Source organism: Acomys russatus, chromosome 24 (genome assembly GCF_903995435.1).
Source record: "Acomys russatus chromosome 24, mAcoRus1.1, whole genome shotgun sequence".
Classification (NCBI taxonomy): domain Eukaryota; kingdom Metazoa; phylum Chordata; class Mammalia; order Rodentia; family Muridae; genus Acomys; species Acomys russatus.
Window position 1 is genome coordinate 30,546,675 of NC_067160.1, and position 17,020 is coordinate 30,563,694.

At 33.6% G+C, this 17,020-nt stretch overlaps 1 protein-coding gene across 2 annotated transcripts in view; it reads right to left on the reverse strand.

Moving 5' to 3' along the window:
- The window catches only part of Galnt13 (polypeptide N-acetylgalactosaminyltransferase 13), a 447,668-nt gene that overhangs the window by 47,700 nt on the left and 382,948 nt on the right, over positions 1-17,020 (reverse strand). For both annotated transcript variants that reach the window (XM_051166208.1, XM_051166210.1), the window contains exons 8-9: positions 13,131-13,270; positions 4,156-4,254 (exon numbers count right to left, since the gene is read on the reverse strand). In XM_051166208.1, the coding sequence (XP_051022165.1) occupies positions 4,156-4,254; positions 13,131-13,270 (239 nt within the window). The remainder of the gene's footprint in view (positions 1-4,155; positions 4,255-13,130; positions 13,271-17,020) is intronic.

Here is a 17,020-nt window from a genome sequence, read left to right on the forward strand (position 1 = left end):
AATAAATTAATAAAAAAAAAAAAGAAAAAAAATACCACTTGAAAGCTCTTATCTTGATACTTTCACAAATATAGTAATATAAAAAATCAACATAAAAACACCAGTAGATTTTCTATAAATCAAAAACCAACTTTCTAAAAACTAGAACAGAATAAAATATTCCATTATCTATAGATTATGTATTGAAATACTTGTAATACATTTAAATAAATAAATGAAAGGCATCTCCACTGAAAATGTTAAGCTGCCAAAAAAAACAATACTAGACAATAAACATACTTTTTTTAAAAAGGAGGGAAGCTTTACTTTGACTTCTTTTTTAAATTATCGTTTAAGTAATTTATTCAGATTACATATCACTTGTTATCCCCTCTCTTGTATTTTCCCTTTCCCCCTCCCTCCCTCTTTCATCCTATTCCCCTCCCCTAGGTCTGTGACAGAAGGGGGGGACCTTGTCCCACACTATAAGATCACAGCCTATCAGGTCTCTTCCTGGTACCAGCTTACTCTTCCTCTGAGTGTCATCATGTCTCCCTACCAAAGGGAAGTGGTCAAATAGGAGGCACCAGAGTTCATGTTCCAACTCAGTCCCTGCTCTCCACACAATTTTGGAGAATGTCTATTGGCTAGATCTGGATAGGGGTTGTAGGTTTACTGTGTACCAACCAAAGCCAATGCATGCAGTAAGCATACTTTCAATACTAATGGATTGGTAGAATTGTGATAGCACCTATATTAGTAAAAATAATCTATACATTCAACACAATATTCATCAAAATTCAAATGACATCCTCGAAAGAATTACTTAAAACACTATGGAAATTCATATTGAAGCACCAAAGACTGCAGATACTCAGTGTAATCTTTAGCAAAAACAGCAATGATAGTGCATCACAATATTGTTCTCAAATTATACTGTGGATCTATTGCAATAAAAACATCATATTAAAAAGTATAAGTTATATAACCCAATATAATAAATTAGAGAAATAAACACCCATACTATAGTGATGGAATCTCAGATAATGATGTAAAAAACAAACAAACAAACACACACACACACTGGAAAAAAGATAGGCTCTTTAACAATCTGTGCCTGGAAAACTGGACATATATGTGTCAAATAATTGAATTAGAACCATATTTCTCAATCTTCACAAAATCAATTAAAAATTGATTAAATATATTAAGAATTAAAACAGGAACTGCTAGTGCAAAGGACTACAAGATATAAATGCTGCCAAGATCTTTCTCGAAAGTGTTCTTACAACACAGGAAATAATCCCTCAAATTGTCAAGTAAAATTCCATAAAAAATAATTGGACTGATGAAATGGTTCTGTGGGTAATAGCACTTGCTGCCTAGGCTGGTGAACTGAGTTTGATCCACATAGAAGAAGAGAACCTAATTTTTAAAAATAAATTGACATCTGGCCTACATATATACATGCTATGGCTTGTATCCCTGAAATCAATAAATATAATTATTAAAGCAAATCTTCTGCATACTCAGCAGCATGAAAAGAAATGAAAGTAAAATCTTTGCCAATTATTCTTCTTACAGAAAATTCATATCTGTAAATATACAACAATTAAACACCAACAAAGCAAATTATAGTTATGAAATAAGAGAATGAATAGAAAGTCCTTAGAAGAATACAAATAACCATTTAAAGATATGAATGACCTCTGTATCAGTAGCTTTCAAATAAAGGCAATTTAATCTATATTGAGATTCTATCTTACCCTAATTAGAATGACTTATACAGAAAGAAAAATGCTGTAGAGGGAATGGAGAAAGAGGTCCCTTTTTAGACAATGACAGTAGAAACAGAAGTATGTGCAGTCATTATAGAAATAAACATGAAACTTCAACAAAAATTTTAAAAAGTAGATATACCCTGTGATCCAGATACTACGCTCCTGGGTATAAATCCAAATGAGTCTAAGTCAGCATTCCAAAGATATTCCAGAATCAGTGTGTTTGCTGCTGCACTATTCACAGATCTACAATATAGAACCAGTTAAATGTCTACCAGTAGATTGATTGTTAAAGAAACCTTGGTGATATGTACAATAGAATATGGAATAAATGCAATATGGAATAAAACTATAATAATTTCATCATGAGAAGCACAACAATTCAAACCCATAATGTCAAGTATTGGAGGTTTTCTTTCATATCTAGTATGTAGTTTTCTTTCGTATGTAGTATGTAGTTTAAATTTATACATACCATATGCATGTGTGGAGGTATAAGACATGAAATTAAAATTCTGTTTACAAAGGGTGAGAAAGCTCTAAAAGGAGAGGGAAGGGAGCAACAAGGAACTACACTGAGAGATAAAATATACGAAACTTTAATGACTGTTTGGGAGGAGGAATGGGACCAGTCAGAGCAGAAGAAGGCTAAGAGAGAGAGGACACTGGGCATGCAAATAACAGCAGAATATAATGGTTAAAGTGTAAATAAATTAAAAATACCACAGCAAACCCATTGTTTCATACACTAATTAAAATTAACATAAAGAGCAACCATCAAATATTCATAAGTAAAGAGGTGTAGCTAATGTATCCTTATCAACAAGTAAACGCCTCATTTTCGAGATGGAGCTGGCGTAAGCTTGCCATGGTGGTTCCAGCATGTAATCCCAGCACATAAAAGATGTAGGCAGGAAGACTAGCATTTCAAAACCACCCCCAGCTATATAAGAAACCCAACGCTAACAGAGACTTCCTAAAAGCAAACTAATATGCAAACACCATAGAAATAGAAATGAAGTAAAAAACAATTGTGTTGCTATGACTTTTGTATAAAAGCAAGATGGAGAGTGTGAATATTTCTATCCTCTGGGGGCTACTTGTAAAAACTCATAACTGTGTAAACATAAAAAATTGATATTGCTTCCATGACAACATGAAAGAATAAACTATAAAATAGGAAGGGCATCTCAGAATAAAACCCTGAAAATGTTCTTTTTTAAAGTAAGTAAAATATTTAAATATCTTATTAAATATCTTAGTTTTATAAAAGCGAAAGATCATTATAATAGAGTTTATAGGCTTAACTTTTTATACTATTCGGTTTTTAGAATAGATAAGACATTGCTGTTAACTGAGCAATACTAAAGGATTCAGGGCATCTTTTTCTTCCTTTCAGCATAAGCCTCTGAATGTTGCCTTGACTTTCAAGTTTTTAAATTATTTTTAATTATAATTTAATTAGATAATTTCTCCTTTATTTTTCTTCCTACAAGCCTTCTTCTATATCTCTCTTATCTCTTTCAAATTCATGAACTATTTTTTAACAAATTCGGGCAGAGAAGAGGAGTGCTACAAAGACTGATGCACCAACCAAGGACCATGCATTGTGTGTGCCTGGACCCTTTGTTCAGATGTAGGAGATAGGCAGCATAGTGTGCTTGTGGGTCCCATAATATGGGGAGTAGGGGTTACTTTTGACATGGACTCTGGCTTTGATCATTCCCCACTGGCATGGTGGCCTTGCCAGGCTATAGAGAAAGAAGATACAGGCAGTCCAGATGAGACTTTATAGGATGAGGTCAGATGTTAGCGGAGGTGGGCTCCTCTTTGTGAGGACTAGGAGAGGGAAGGAGAGGGTATGAAGGAGGCAGGTTTCGATAGAGAAGTGACGACGTAGGGAGCTACACTTGTGATATAAAGTGAACAAATTAAAAATAATTTTTAAAAAATTCATTCTAGATTTTTATCTGCTCATGCTGACTCATGGGCTTCAAAATTTATTGAAACTCGAGGCTCTTAGAAAGACTTATACATGTATAAATTAGCAAAGCAAATACAGAATAACCACCCCCCCCCCCAGGAAAGCATTTCAGCTGTAGAAACATTATTTTCTTACTCAGTTAACAGCAGAGCAAAGCATGGGCATTTATGCATCATGACAAAATGAGATGTTATAATATACTGTAGGCTGATTTTAAGTTTTGACTTTTTCATTTAATCCTGCATTGCTGTCTTAAGATACTTGGAACAATGAGACAAACATAATTAGGTGTTTATTGGAATGGCTATCCATTTATCCTGGGCATGTAAACCAGGCCCTACACTGATTGTTTTAATAGTATCCCTCCTTTCCCACCCACAAGTAAGGAGTTGACAATAAAAGGCTGCGTACCTGGTTACCTCCCATGCCGTGGCAGTTGAAAATACCCACTTTTTCATTTTCTTTGCGGCCCATGTTGTCTAAGCACTGATTCGTTTCAACATTTCTTATCTAAAGAAAACACACACACAAATGGGAGAGTCAAACAAAGTCAAATGCATAAGCCACAAACTCATTCTGATACTGTTAACTAAATAACACGAGTTCATAAGAAATTCTCCCAGACAAGTGCTTTAAAATGTGACCTTATTCTTTTATATTTATAATTAGTCTTAAACTTATTTCTAAATTCTTCCTAGCTTGAATTGAAACAATATTGGTTTTGAAACAATATTGGAATTAGCATCTATTCAAGAAGTGAGGGGAGCTCTCTGTACATCTTATCAAAGACTTTTACACTTTAGGGTATTTTGAAATTCATTCAAAATAATTCATCAATTCAAGAACTCCTATAGAGTCGTATGTAAGAAAATGAAAATAAATTGGATTTGAACTTGAATTTATACTTTTAGATATATATATTCTATATTCTATACTGTTCAATAATAAAAGTAATTGCATGGTCTGTTTCTGTGACTAGACATTTGTACATTTTTTTATTTGTAATGCTAATCTTAACAGAAAGTATTTTAGTCCACAAACCAATGTTAACAGATAAATACCATTTCATCTTGCTAATTCCTCAAAAGCAAGATTAAGTTTTCAAGTGCAGAAATAGGACTAATATTGTATTAGTTCCACAATTAAGATAAAATTTATACGTATTTGAGCTTGACATAATTTAAAAATGATTTATTAGGGTTAAAGTTACTAAAATTTCTAAATCAAGTATGAATTGATATGAAACAGAAACTAGAGGAGGAATACCAGTATTAAGTGGTGTATTTTTAAACCATTTTCTTTATTCAACACCCAAGTATATAATTGCATTTATCTACCCTGCTTCTGGAATTCTGTAAATCTGTTCCATCTAAAGAGATATTCTTATTATATACATTGAAACACATAATATTGTATTTTTACATTGTTATTATGCATTGGCTACAAAGCTCTTCATTTATAGAAAACAAGCCCACTCTTTGCTCACAGCTCCATGCCCACAGTTGCTAATCAATTGTTATTAATCTAGTAATCTGCAACTGCAGGTGGTATCTGTCTACTGTACTCCCTTCTTTCGTGCTCTTAAAAATACAGTGGGTTACTCTGTTAAGACTATGGATTGTATGTCATCAATTGCCAGGCAATTATTTCTGAGGCTACTTGTTCTTCAATTTTTGATAATTTCCCAAATTTTAATGATGCATCTTAGGGTTTTGCTAAATTTGAGTGTTACTGTCCTTTTCCATATTACAGTTCACAACATGTATTTTATATTTTAGTTTCTTTTTAATTATTAGGTTGTATCTAAAATTTCAACATATTTTCACTATCTATAGTGATATATGTACTTCTGATTATATAGTCCTTTAGCATTCATTCTTTTGGATAGTTTTTTTCCAATTATTTTTTCTTTCTTTGCATGAATCCATTTTTCTTCACCTTTTAAGTGGGAAGGTGAATAAGGGACCATTTCCTACTTTTTTAGAGAGAATTGCCTTCTCTGTACTTTTAAACAGTGTTTATTAAAAGGCCTCTACTATTTTTTAATCTCTTAGTTTTGTTTACCTTTCCTTTTTTTGATTTGTTTTTGTGTGTTTATTTATTGTCTGAAACTTGCATTTTATTTCCCCCTTTGGCCTTTCTTGTTGGATTTTGGCTTTATTCTCAGCTTTCTCTTAAAAGGGAGCTTCAACTACTGAGTTTCCAGAATCCCTGCACCAAAATGCTGCCATGCTTCAGATGACAAAATAGAGACTCCACCTACATGCAAAAAGCCCTTCCCAGGTCTTGCTACTAGTTTTAAATTAGCTGGAAAGAATTCCTCATCACTAAATGCTAGACTTAGGAACTATGCTGCCCTAATTTCTATTTGACCCATCCTTTCTTCTTCCTGATCCTTAGCAAAATGATGGCCATGCCAAGCCAATTGATGAATGTGGCACCATCGACTGTCAGGTCTGTGAATCTACCTCAGTATCTCATTTTGTTGTCAAAGTCACCTAATCTTTTCTTTTTGCTTTTTCTTTCTATTTTTCATTTTTGGTCTGCGACCTAGTATTCTTTTGGTTTTACTAGGATAATGTCATTTCAAAGGAATTAAAAAATATATCTATTTTTATTAGTAGAACAGTGTCCTATTTCTTGAAGCTGCAGCCATGCTTGAGGCATCTTAATTTATGTACAAGTAGTATCACTTGTCCTTCAGAGTGTAACACAAAGTGGTTATTGTATCTGAAAAAAGTTAAGTCTGTCAAGCTGCCTGGATACTAAAGCTGGGAGAATGGAAATAGCATGAATTGGTGGTTTAGTAAATTTGTCAGAATGAGCTTAGATTAATGTACACAGGGTCACATCATTCTGCAAACTGCGCATGTGCAGAAGCTGAAGCTAAACCTTCGTATAAGCTTATGCAGCCAGTACCACCTCCACCATAACAAAAATTATTTATTCGTGAATACCAGCTTATCACCCACTGTGTTCATTTTTCTTTGCTCTGTCGCTTTGCCAAAAATACCTAAACAAAATAGCATAAAAGAGAAAGGGTGGTATTTACAGATGGTCTTGGAAATTGTATTCCTTTGTGGTGTAAAGGCGTGGGTGAGTAGAGCAGAGCAGACATAGCAGCCAGGAAGCAGAGAGAGAAGCTGCACTGCTCCCTCCCTTCTGTTCTTTTTCGGTTCATCTTCTATCGTACAGCATGTGGCTGGTGCAGTCCACATTTAGGGAAGTATCTTTTCTACCCTATTGTCTGTAGGAATAACAGGTACAGACAAATCCAGAAGTGTGCTTCAATAATCTCCTGGGAACTTTTAAACCTTGGGAACTTGTCTCCCATTACATTAGTGAAATGACAAACAAAACAAATACATAAAGTTATTATAGTGAATGTGGGAATTGCCAGTTCTGCCTTTCAGATAAGTGAGGATATTATAAAAGATGCCTGTGAGAAACAAGCAAAGAGGAGCTGGAGAGATAACTCAGAGGTTAAGAGCATTGACTGCTCTTCCAGAGGTCCTGAGTTCAATTCCCAGGAACCTCATTGTGGCTCACAACCATCTATAATGTAACCTGATGCCCTCTTCTGGCCTACAGATGTTCATGTAGACCACTGTATAAATAATAAATAAATAAATCTTAAAAAAAAAAAAAAAAAGAAACAAGCAAAGAAAGAGTAATTGTAGATCAGTGACAATGAAAGACCATAGTAACAATTATATAATAAGCTTAATTAACAAAGATCCTCAAAACCAGAATTGGGAAACAAGTTCTGTGGATTAAAAGCCGGGGCAGTAAGATGGCTCAGCAGGTAAGTCATTTGCCTCGAATCCTGAAGACTTAACTTTTATCACCCGGACCTACATGGTGGACGTTTTCCTCTGACCTACATAGACATACTATGGTGTGCTTAACTTGAAAACCAGGGACCTATGAACAATTTGTTACCACAGCTTAGCATGTGACCCTAAAGGCTATTATTGGGAAAGATGCGGGCAAGGTCCTGACCTGTCATTGATGTCAGTGTTGAGAAATGGCTGTTGACCAACCAGCAAAGAACTTTATCCATTAAGAACCCCTTGCATCTTTCAATTAAGCTTATTAGGTTAGGGGTCAAGATGTTTTTAGACCAAGATAGACATTTTAAGTTAATAGAGATGAGATATGATAGATATTTATCTCCACTCAGAAATTTAGACCCAACAAGATAGGAAAGATGTTCACTTCAAGTTTGACCAATACAAATAGCCAAATCACTGTGAATGTAACATTTATATAATTCCTGATTGTTTCATGGTTCTTCCTTCTGTATGTAGTTTATATTACCCATGTATAATAATATAAATGTATATTTTTAAAAAGAAACAAAATTTTTAAAAATTAAAAAAAAAGAACCCCTTGTATGTGTGTTCTATGCCCTACTTCAAAGAGACTAGAACACTGTGGTAGTTTGGAAGTCTAGGCATCCATTGACTTGTTTCCTATGCCTTGTTCCTGACTGCAAAGCATAAGACCAAGGCACTTGTAATTTTAATTGGTTGTCTGCTTTGAGTTTTCTTTGTTTTCACATAACCATTCTTTGTTTGGAAATAATTCTAAACAATACAAACAAGAGTATTATTTTTCCATTTTATTGTAGATGCTGGAAGTCAGCAAGCCATTTCACAGGTTTTTCTGTGGTTTTGGTTAGGCGTTGGTTTTTTATTTGTTTGTTTGTTTGTTTGTTTTCTTGTTATTGGAGGGTGGGGGTGGTTTTTTCTATCACCCAAGTCCTTATTAGCAGTAATTAGCTTTATCCCCTTGGCTGGATTGGCAAGAACAATATTATTCTAATCTAAAAATAGAGGGATCGTCCCCATCCCACTAATCTGTCTTTACACTTAAAAAAATCTACTGTAAAACTAAAGGATAACATCATTTATACTTGGACAAGAAATTTGGAAAATATTGATCACAAAAATGCATCTGTCAATAAATTGGGTATCATTTAACTTATCAAGTACTTATAGTGACTCTATATTGTAATGTTTTCCTTCCATAATCTAATTGCTTTTATGTTTGTGTATTTATATACATTAATTAAAATATATACCTATGACTTTGAGTGAATCAAAAGAATGAACAAAGAACTTGTATATTTAGCAAGTCCAAATATACTTTACTCAGATGCCAAACTACATATAGTTAAATTTCCTCGCAGTTATTTGTATCAATAACTATGTAAGTAATAAAATCAAAGTGAACTCCACTCTGTATTATCAAAATATGACACATTTCACCTACAGATGAACAAACTCATTTATTCTGGATGGAAAAGTAGCTGCTGTGACCCCAAGATTTTGGAATTAAAGCATGAATAGAGAATGGCTACATTTGTGTGTCTGACCTAGAATGAGACTTATTTTTACTGGGTTATCCTATTAAAAGGTCAAGAACATTGTGAATCTATAAATAAATCTGATTACCAAGGATGGTAAGCCTTTAAGTATTTTAGCTTCCACACTTATTAGTTACTGATTTTATACTTAATCTCTGCAGCCTAGCAGCTTTGCAGATGTCTATTTTTATCTGTTTAAGTTTGCTCTTCAGAAATATTTAAGAAATATAATACTATGCATATGAGGGCATTCATTAACTAGCTGATGGCTCTAAGAGGAAAAGAAAGTGCTGAGGTCAACAACACGGTACAAAGTGCACAGACCAATGTCAAAACATGTCTAGGCAGCATGCAAATGGAAATTTTAAGTACCAAGTGTTAAGTCATTTGGCTCCAAAAATCCTGCTTTCTCTCCTTTTGCCCTCTGATAGTCCTTTGTTCCAAACAGCTCACAATGTATACAGAATGCTACCCTGTCAAAGCTCAAAAATGTGGGCCAACTCTATTTCAGAAGGTTATATTTTTCAATCTTGTATCCGAATTAATCTTTATATTTAGAATATCTGAACCTGTCAAGTTAAATCTACATGAGCTAAAGGGTGACTTAAGAGAGGTTAATGCTGCAAAGGGCTCAGCCTCCTTATTCCATTATGATCTGCTTGCTGATTCTAAATGACACATGCTTCATTAAGTTACTTAAAGGATTGAGTTCAGAGCAATAGCACAGCTCTTAACTCTTGGTTGACTATTGCAGATAATTTGTGGGTTGGGTAAAGTAATATTTCCATTACCTGAGAGTGATGTAAACATCAGACAGTAAAGTAATGATGTCTGACGTGAATTACTTTATTGATGTTCATTTCGGTGTAGATATATAATAGCCATGAGCCGCTACATCATCAGACAGAATGAAGAAAGCAATAAAGAAAAGATGATGGAGAAATGTTGAATTTTTATCAACTTAGAACAATATTAAATATATAAACCATTTACAAAACAGAAATGAAAGAAATACGCAAAATCTTAAATTGGTAAAAAGTTCACTAGAAATTAAAGGAGAAGTCCATGATTAGATTAAAAAATAATTTGATAACAAGTAGCTTCTACATCTGACACAACTTTGGAATTCCACCGGAGACAAAGTCCGTTCATGATGAATGAAAGACATGACAGAGATTAAAAAGAAAAAAAAAAAAAAAGCCTCATATCGTACTGCTGTCCATTAGCAGTTTAGCACTAACTCATTATCAAGATGCCCATCATAAATTGTGAATCCATGGCTAAGCAAAATTGAACTGAGGAGAGCTCATGTGGAGCACTTTTTATTTCCTTTGTTTTCCTTTGCTTATTTGATGGCCTCTTCACATCCCTGCATCAACTTTTAATTTTAGTACAATGGCTTTAGGGTAAGGAATTTTGTTTGTTCGTTTTAAATTTAACTTTGCATTCTTAGCATATAAAATAGACCTCAAAATTTATATAGTAAAAATATTTTAGTGAGTATAATTCAAGTATTTTCCTTTATGTGCTATAGTAAAGGTGTGAGATATTGTGCTAGGTTTCAATATTTATTTGAATCTTGACTTCAAAATTTCACTTGTTAAGTGACCTTTAAGCCAGTCACACAAATTTATATGTAATGGTTTCTTCATTAACTAAAAAGCAAGACAAAGCAAAGCCCAGATTGAGCAAAGTATTGTCATTTAAAAACAGTGAAATTAATGGAAACCACCTTGATTAATAGTAACATAGTAAATAATTAGTTAGTTACTTCCCAGGCATTGTAGCAGACAGTCTAGCTTAGGTATCTGCCAAAACTGCATCCTGAATTCAAATGAAACTATGATAGCCAGATATGAGCCTTGCCCTGGTTGCCTTGGGATTTTCCCCAATACACTATGCTATGTATGTACATTGCAAAGACGCCGAATGAATCACTGTGAATTTTTTATAGATGATTCAAAACTAGCACATTATCTAGTGGAATTTGCCTGCACTAAATTTTACTTTTAAAAGAAGCCAATTACATTTCCTTGATTTGCTCAAAGCTTGAAATTAAAATTTTAATTTGGCTGTAAACACCTTGTTTTGTGTAGTCAACTAAGTTCAAGAGTTTTCAGGAGTAGCCCAGTGGTTTCAGTGAGTTTCAGAAAGAGGTCCCCTCTTTGATTGTCTCACACCCTTGCCTCAATGGGAGGCAGTGATTTATTATCAGTGGTATTGAGAAACTTAGAATAACACTCAATATCAAGAACAGAAACACTGCTCTCTTAAGTAGCTAGATTGAGTTCCATGATAATCAGTATTTCAATAAAGCGACAGGCATATTAAACACCACATGAGAGATTATCAGTGGTTTATTATGGCTTGTGTGAGAGTACTGTTCTTGTTTAAAATGCATTCTTATGCATTCTGAGTATAAACCTCTGTAAAATCAAATAACATGCATACAGTCTCCTCCCCATTAAAACAAAGTCACAGCAGCACTAATTAGTGACTGAAGACACATATGTCAAATATTGTCAGTATTACTAAACATAAGACTTTTCATTACACAATGTATAGTAAGTACATGAAAACTAAGATTCCGTTAAAACAAAATAGATGCACAGTGGATGAAAGATAAAACTTTGGCCGATCGTATATTGGAAAAGCCAATTCAAATTAGTCATCAAAAACTCTCAGCTTCTTTTGATTCAATCAAATTTTCTCCCATTATTTTCTTTCCATACAGGTGAACAATAACCAAATATACTGAAATGAACCTGGATAGCTATTACATATTTTACTATTATTACCTACAAGATGATAATTAAAATCTTAACATATTTATTGAATCAGAAACTAGTTCAATAGCAGGTAGGAAATTATGAATAAAGGAAAATATCACATTTTAAACAATTGATTATTATATGTATACATGTAGAATTATGAAGCCAGTTGTGTATTTTTAAGCAATGTAAGTATTTTGGAGATGAATGGTACAGACATATGAATGTTGAATGCATTTTACAACACTAAAATCCAACTTATGTATTTTACTTTTTCACTTATGAGCCAAAAATTTTAAATGGTATTGGTGTTTATTGATTTATTGATTGACTATTATCTATTGATTCGACTATTGGAGCAGTTGAAGAATCTATCTATCTCTATTGATCCAGACATTTAAGGTAATTTATGAAATATAACTGATGACAAACTTTTCAGTCTTAGATTTTGTTTGGAAAATATATTTTATTGTTTAAAAATACATTATTGTATCAAAATTGTGGCTACATAATTGTAGTGGTTTGCTATAATTTAAATATGAGTTTTGCTTTCAATCTAGAAAATATTAATGGTCATAACTCTAAAAGCGAAACTTCTTTGAAGTACACAGAAAAAATTTAAGAGAATAAATTCATATTAATTCAGTTAGAGGAAAAAGTAGGGAAGAGCCTGGGACACATAGGCACAGGAAACAACTTCCTGAACAGTACACCAACAGCCCAGGCCTTAATGTCAACGATTAATAAATGGGACCTCATGAGGCTGAGAAGCTTCTGTAAGGCAGAAGACACTGTCAGTAGCGACAGCCTACAGACTGCGAAAAGATCTTCACCAACCCTTCATCTGACAAAGGTTTAATATCCAAAATATATAAAGAACTCAAGAAATTAAACACCACAAAACCAAACAACCCAATTGCGAAATGGGGCTTGGAACTTAACAGAGAATTCTCAGCAGAGGAATATCAAATGCCCGAGAAACACTTAAAGAAATGCTCGTCCTTGTTAGCCTGTTGGTAAAGAAATAATAAAATACCATTTGTTCAATCTTAAACTTTCCCATACTTTTCCATTTCCCACATAGAAGACCTTCATAGTCCTTGAAAAACAATGAGAAGTCATTTAAAATAGATCCATTTAAAACCCTTGCAGTATTTGTAACATGAAAAAAATTATTGAGTTCCTTAGAAATTGCTCCATTTGCAAAATATATTTATAACTTAAGCAAAATAAATAATTCATACCTCACCAAGTGAGTAATAACGTCTTGGGATTTGAGAGTCCGGATAGATGTTTTCTAGGTACCAAGAAAAAGGCTTACACTTCAGATGTTCTCTTAGTGTTTTTCTGACTGACACATCTCCATAATCCACTTTGACAACACCTGGAATGTTTTAGAAAAACACAAATCAGTGTTGCTATCTCAGTGCTATTTCCATCTGTTTGCCTTACTATCAGCTTTCTTTGTAATTCCATGAAACTCAATTGCATGTGCAGTTGCCATTAACTCAGGCTTTCTTACTACTGTCCAATTACTACATTAAAGAGATATAAGAAAAATATTTCTCTTATTGCTCATAAATTTTGAAGTTCAAATGTTTGCTGCAAAGTACTTGTCATTCTTAGATTGAAGAAAATCATAAGCCAAATATAATTTAGTATTTAATAAGCGAAGCTTAACTCAACTCTTTAATGTGTCTCTTTCTACTTAATGAAAACTTCATTGCTTTGTTAATGCTCCTATTTTCCCTTTAGAGTCATTCATTCTCCATCAGTAGACTTTATGGGAAATTTATGTAAATATGATCTTCATAATGGACTCAACATATGCTCTATTTTTCTTCTTGTACTTCTATCTAAGTTCTTATAGACTGTGTTCATTATTTATTGATTTTATTCTCTCTTATGAGTCATCAGACATCACTCAAGGCCTTGGAAAGTAAATAATTAAGTAAACATTTAAAAACTAGCATAAACAACGGACAAGAATGTATTCACATGCATTTGTTTAAATTGTATAACTTTATTTCAGATGACAGCAGACCATTTGAATTAAAATAAATATTTCAACAGTGATCATACAAAGATATTTTCTTTTAGAAACAAAAAGTCACCCTACAGATTACTATATGAACCATAAAACAGTCACATGATTTGTTCATTATTTGATTTAAATGATTAAATAATTATGTCAAGAGAGCAATTATTTCTTACACTATTTTGTAAATATCTCAATAATCAAGGCCGGTGACTGTTATCAGATTTTGACATAATATAAATTCTAGTGTTTGGGCTATTGTACCCATACAATGAGAAAATCTCATTAGCAACTGTAAAGGAAACAACAGTTGCTTAGACACCCAATGTCTGTGACGAATCCTATCATCATTGGGTCCCAGCTTTCAAAAGCAATTACACACCAAACCTCATTATCCACTAGCTCTACATCCTGTGTCTCTTGAGAATATTGTCATTGTTGGAGAGCATTCTGATGGCATTCCAAGAGCAAAAGCAATTGTGTCCAAAAGGAGATATTTAATATTTATAGTAGTCTCAGGACAGAAAATGTCATTGTTCTGTTTTTGTTTTCCAAGAGAAAAATATCTGCCTTAAAATACTTTCATCCATAACTTCCAACCTGCAATATAGTCTTGAAATAATGAGATTCAAAAAGATGTCACATAGTGAAAAAGGTATCAGTGAAAGAATGGCTGAAGGTAGTAAAAGTTATGACAGTTAAAACTGCATGAAACAGCCTTCAAGATTATAAAGAGATGCCCTCAAGTCTAGAAAGAAAGCACGGAACCCTCCCAGGCTTTCACAGCAATATTAGTGTTCTAGGCTCATTATTTTGTGTGTGTGGTAGATGAAGTTAACTGAAATGACCTATTTTATTTTCACATTCTCATATTTTAGCACATTATTATTGAGCAGTCATGACTTCAGAATTTCTTTTCCTAAAAAGATTTCATTAGTGGTTTTCTGACTAAAACTTAAGTGTGAAGATGTATTTGCATATCACTTTAGAACAGATCAGAGTGAGCACAAAGTGCTCACACTAAATTGGATTAGGGATGGGAAGTAATAGATTATTAAGGAAAAAAATTCCAGCTTTACTCTCCTGCCTCATCGAAGCCACTCCTTTGCATTGGCATTGAAATTAGTTTAGCTTTGAACAATTATGGCAAATTAACTTCAGAGATGCACATCACTGTGGCTTATCTTAAATATTTGGTAAGATATTTTTCCCTCTAGAGCAGTGGTTCTCAGCCTATGGATGTGACCCTTTTGCGAACCTCTATGTCCAAAAATATTTACATCCCAACTCATAACAGTAGCAAAATTACAATTATTAAGTAGCAATGAAAATAATTTTATGGTTAAGGGGTCACCATTCGGGGCTGCAGTATTAGGAAGGCTGAGAACTCTACAGCTTTTCTTTTTCTACCTAGATGTGAAATGCTACACAGCAACCACCAGGAGAACTCAGTAGACACTACAAGATCTTCACATTCTAAGAGCCTTTGAATTAGGTTGGAGCATCTGACTGGGTCTGCTCAATAAATCATTGTAATTGTGGGAATGCATTACTTGTGGCTATAAAGAAAGAATGGCTATAAACCTCTCCATCTCTGCATCTCTCTACTGCAGGTGTAATAAAGGCCTTGTGTTCACTGGTGAAATTATAAGATCACAGGACTTTCTGATGTCTACATGCTTGACTGACTGTATCAGTCTCTGTGTTATAGAAACTGGTTGAAGATATTCTGAGTACTGTGGCTTGAAACAGCAACTCCCTTGTTTCCCAAAGTACTTTGTCCAAATTGTTTCATTGTGATCTCTATTAAGCATTTCAGATTTGTCAAGACCAGAGTTGACTTTTCTGATTGCTTCATTGCCAATGTTCTCAATTTCCTTGGTTAGTCCAAATATCTACCAATTTCTCATGGCAAATTCTTAGAAGTAATTATTTTACACACATGCACAAACAAACAAACAAAAAGCAAACACATTTCTTTGATTACTACCTCTGTTTTTACCTTCACAGTATATCTGCTTTTTACTGCCTCTGTCCTGTCATAGATGTACCACTTCAGGTACTTCCTAAACCATTCCTAACATCTGAGATTTTTCTATTGATTATTTATTCATTACTACATGCATCTAAGATATTACATTTAATGAACAAATCAAATGCCATGTCCCAACTCAAAAGCTGTCAGTGATTTTTCCATCATAATAATTGGATATCTCCTATCATTCTCTGATATTCATCATGAAATGTTTCTTGTATATTTTTGTAAATTCATTATTTGAACCATATTATATTTATTATTGTCTTTGCTTCTCCTTGGAAGTATCACTGTAGCTCGCAACTCAGCTTTATAATTATCTTTCTCTCTGTTTGGGATAGTGCCCAGAGAATTTTGTATTGTCCTTCACTTTGTACATGTCTTTACTAAAACTTTATTCTTCCAGACTCACCTTCATCCATTTTTCTAAGTGGATTACCTCCTCACTTCCTCTTATCATTCCTGTCCATATTCTATATCTCTCTATTCTTCAGCTTTTCTCCACTGTATTCATTAGGAGTTAATAATATAATACGTTTCATTTGATCATTGCCAACAAGAATATTGGGTACACAATTTCACCTGTGGAGCCTACAGTACCCAATTAACAATATGCTACAAATTACCGTGAATATGAGATGTATACTAGAAAGTGCCTAATACCTTAATGATATACAACCACACTTATTAAGCGGCTATAAATATTAGTTTCTTTTGCTGGCTTAATATCAAATCTGCCTTCTGGCATGAATACGAGTTTTCACTGATACACTATTCCTTCCTCATTTTTAACTTGTATGGGACAAGACTTCTTTCTTTCCCAGCTATTTTAGCTTCAAAAAGGTACACAGACTAAAGTTCCATCATCATAAATCCTTTTTAAAATGTACATTCTAGCTGAGATCGTCCAGTCAGACCTTGGAGTTTGAATTCATACAAGCTTCCAGTGCATGTTTTTCAGGTGAGAATTTAAGTGGTACTTAAGGCAGTCAAACTTAACATATACCCAGATCATGATTGGTTCAGCAAAGGGCCTCTGAAGCACTCAAACAAGAAAAGAA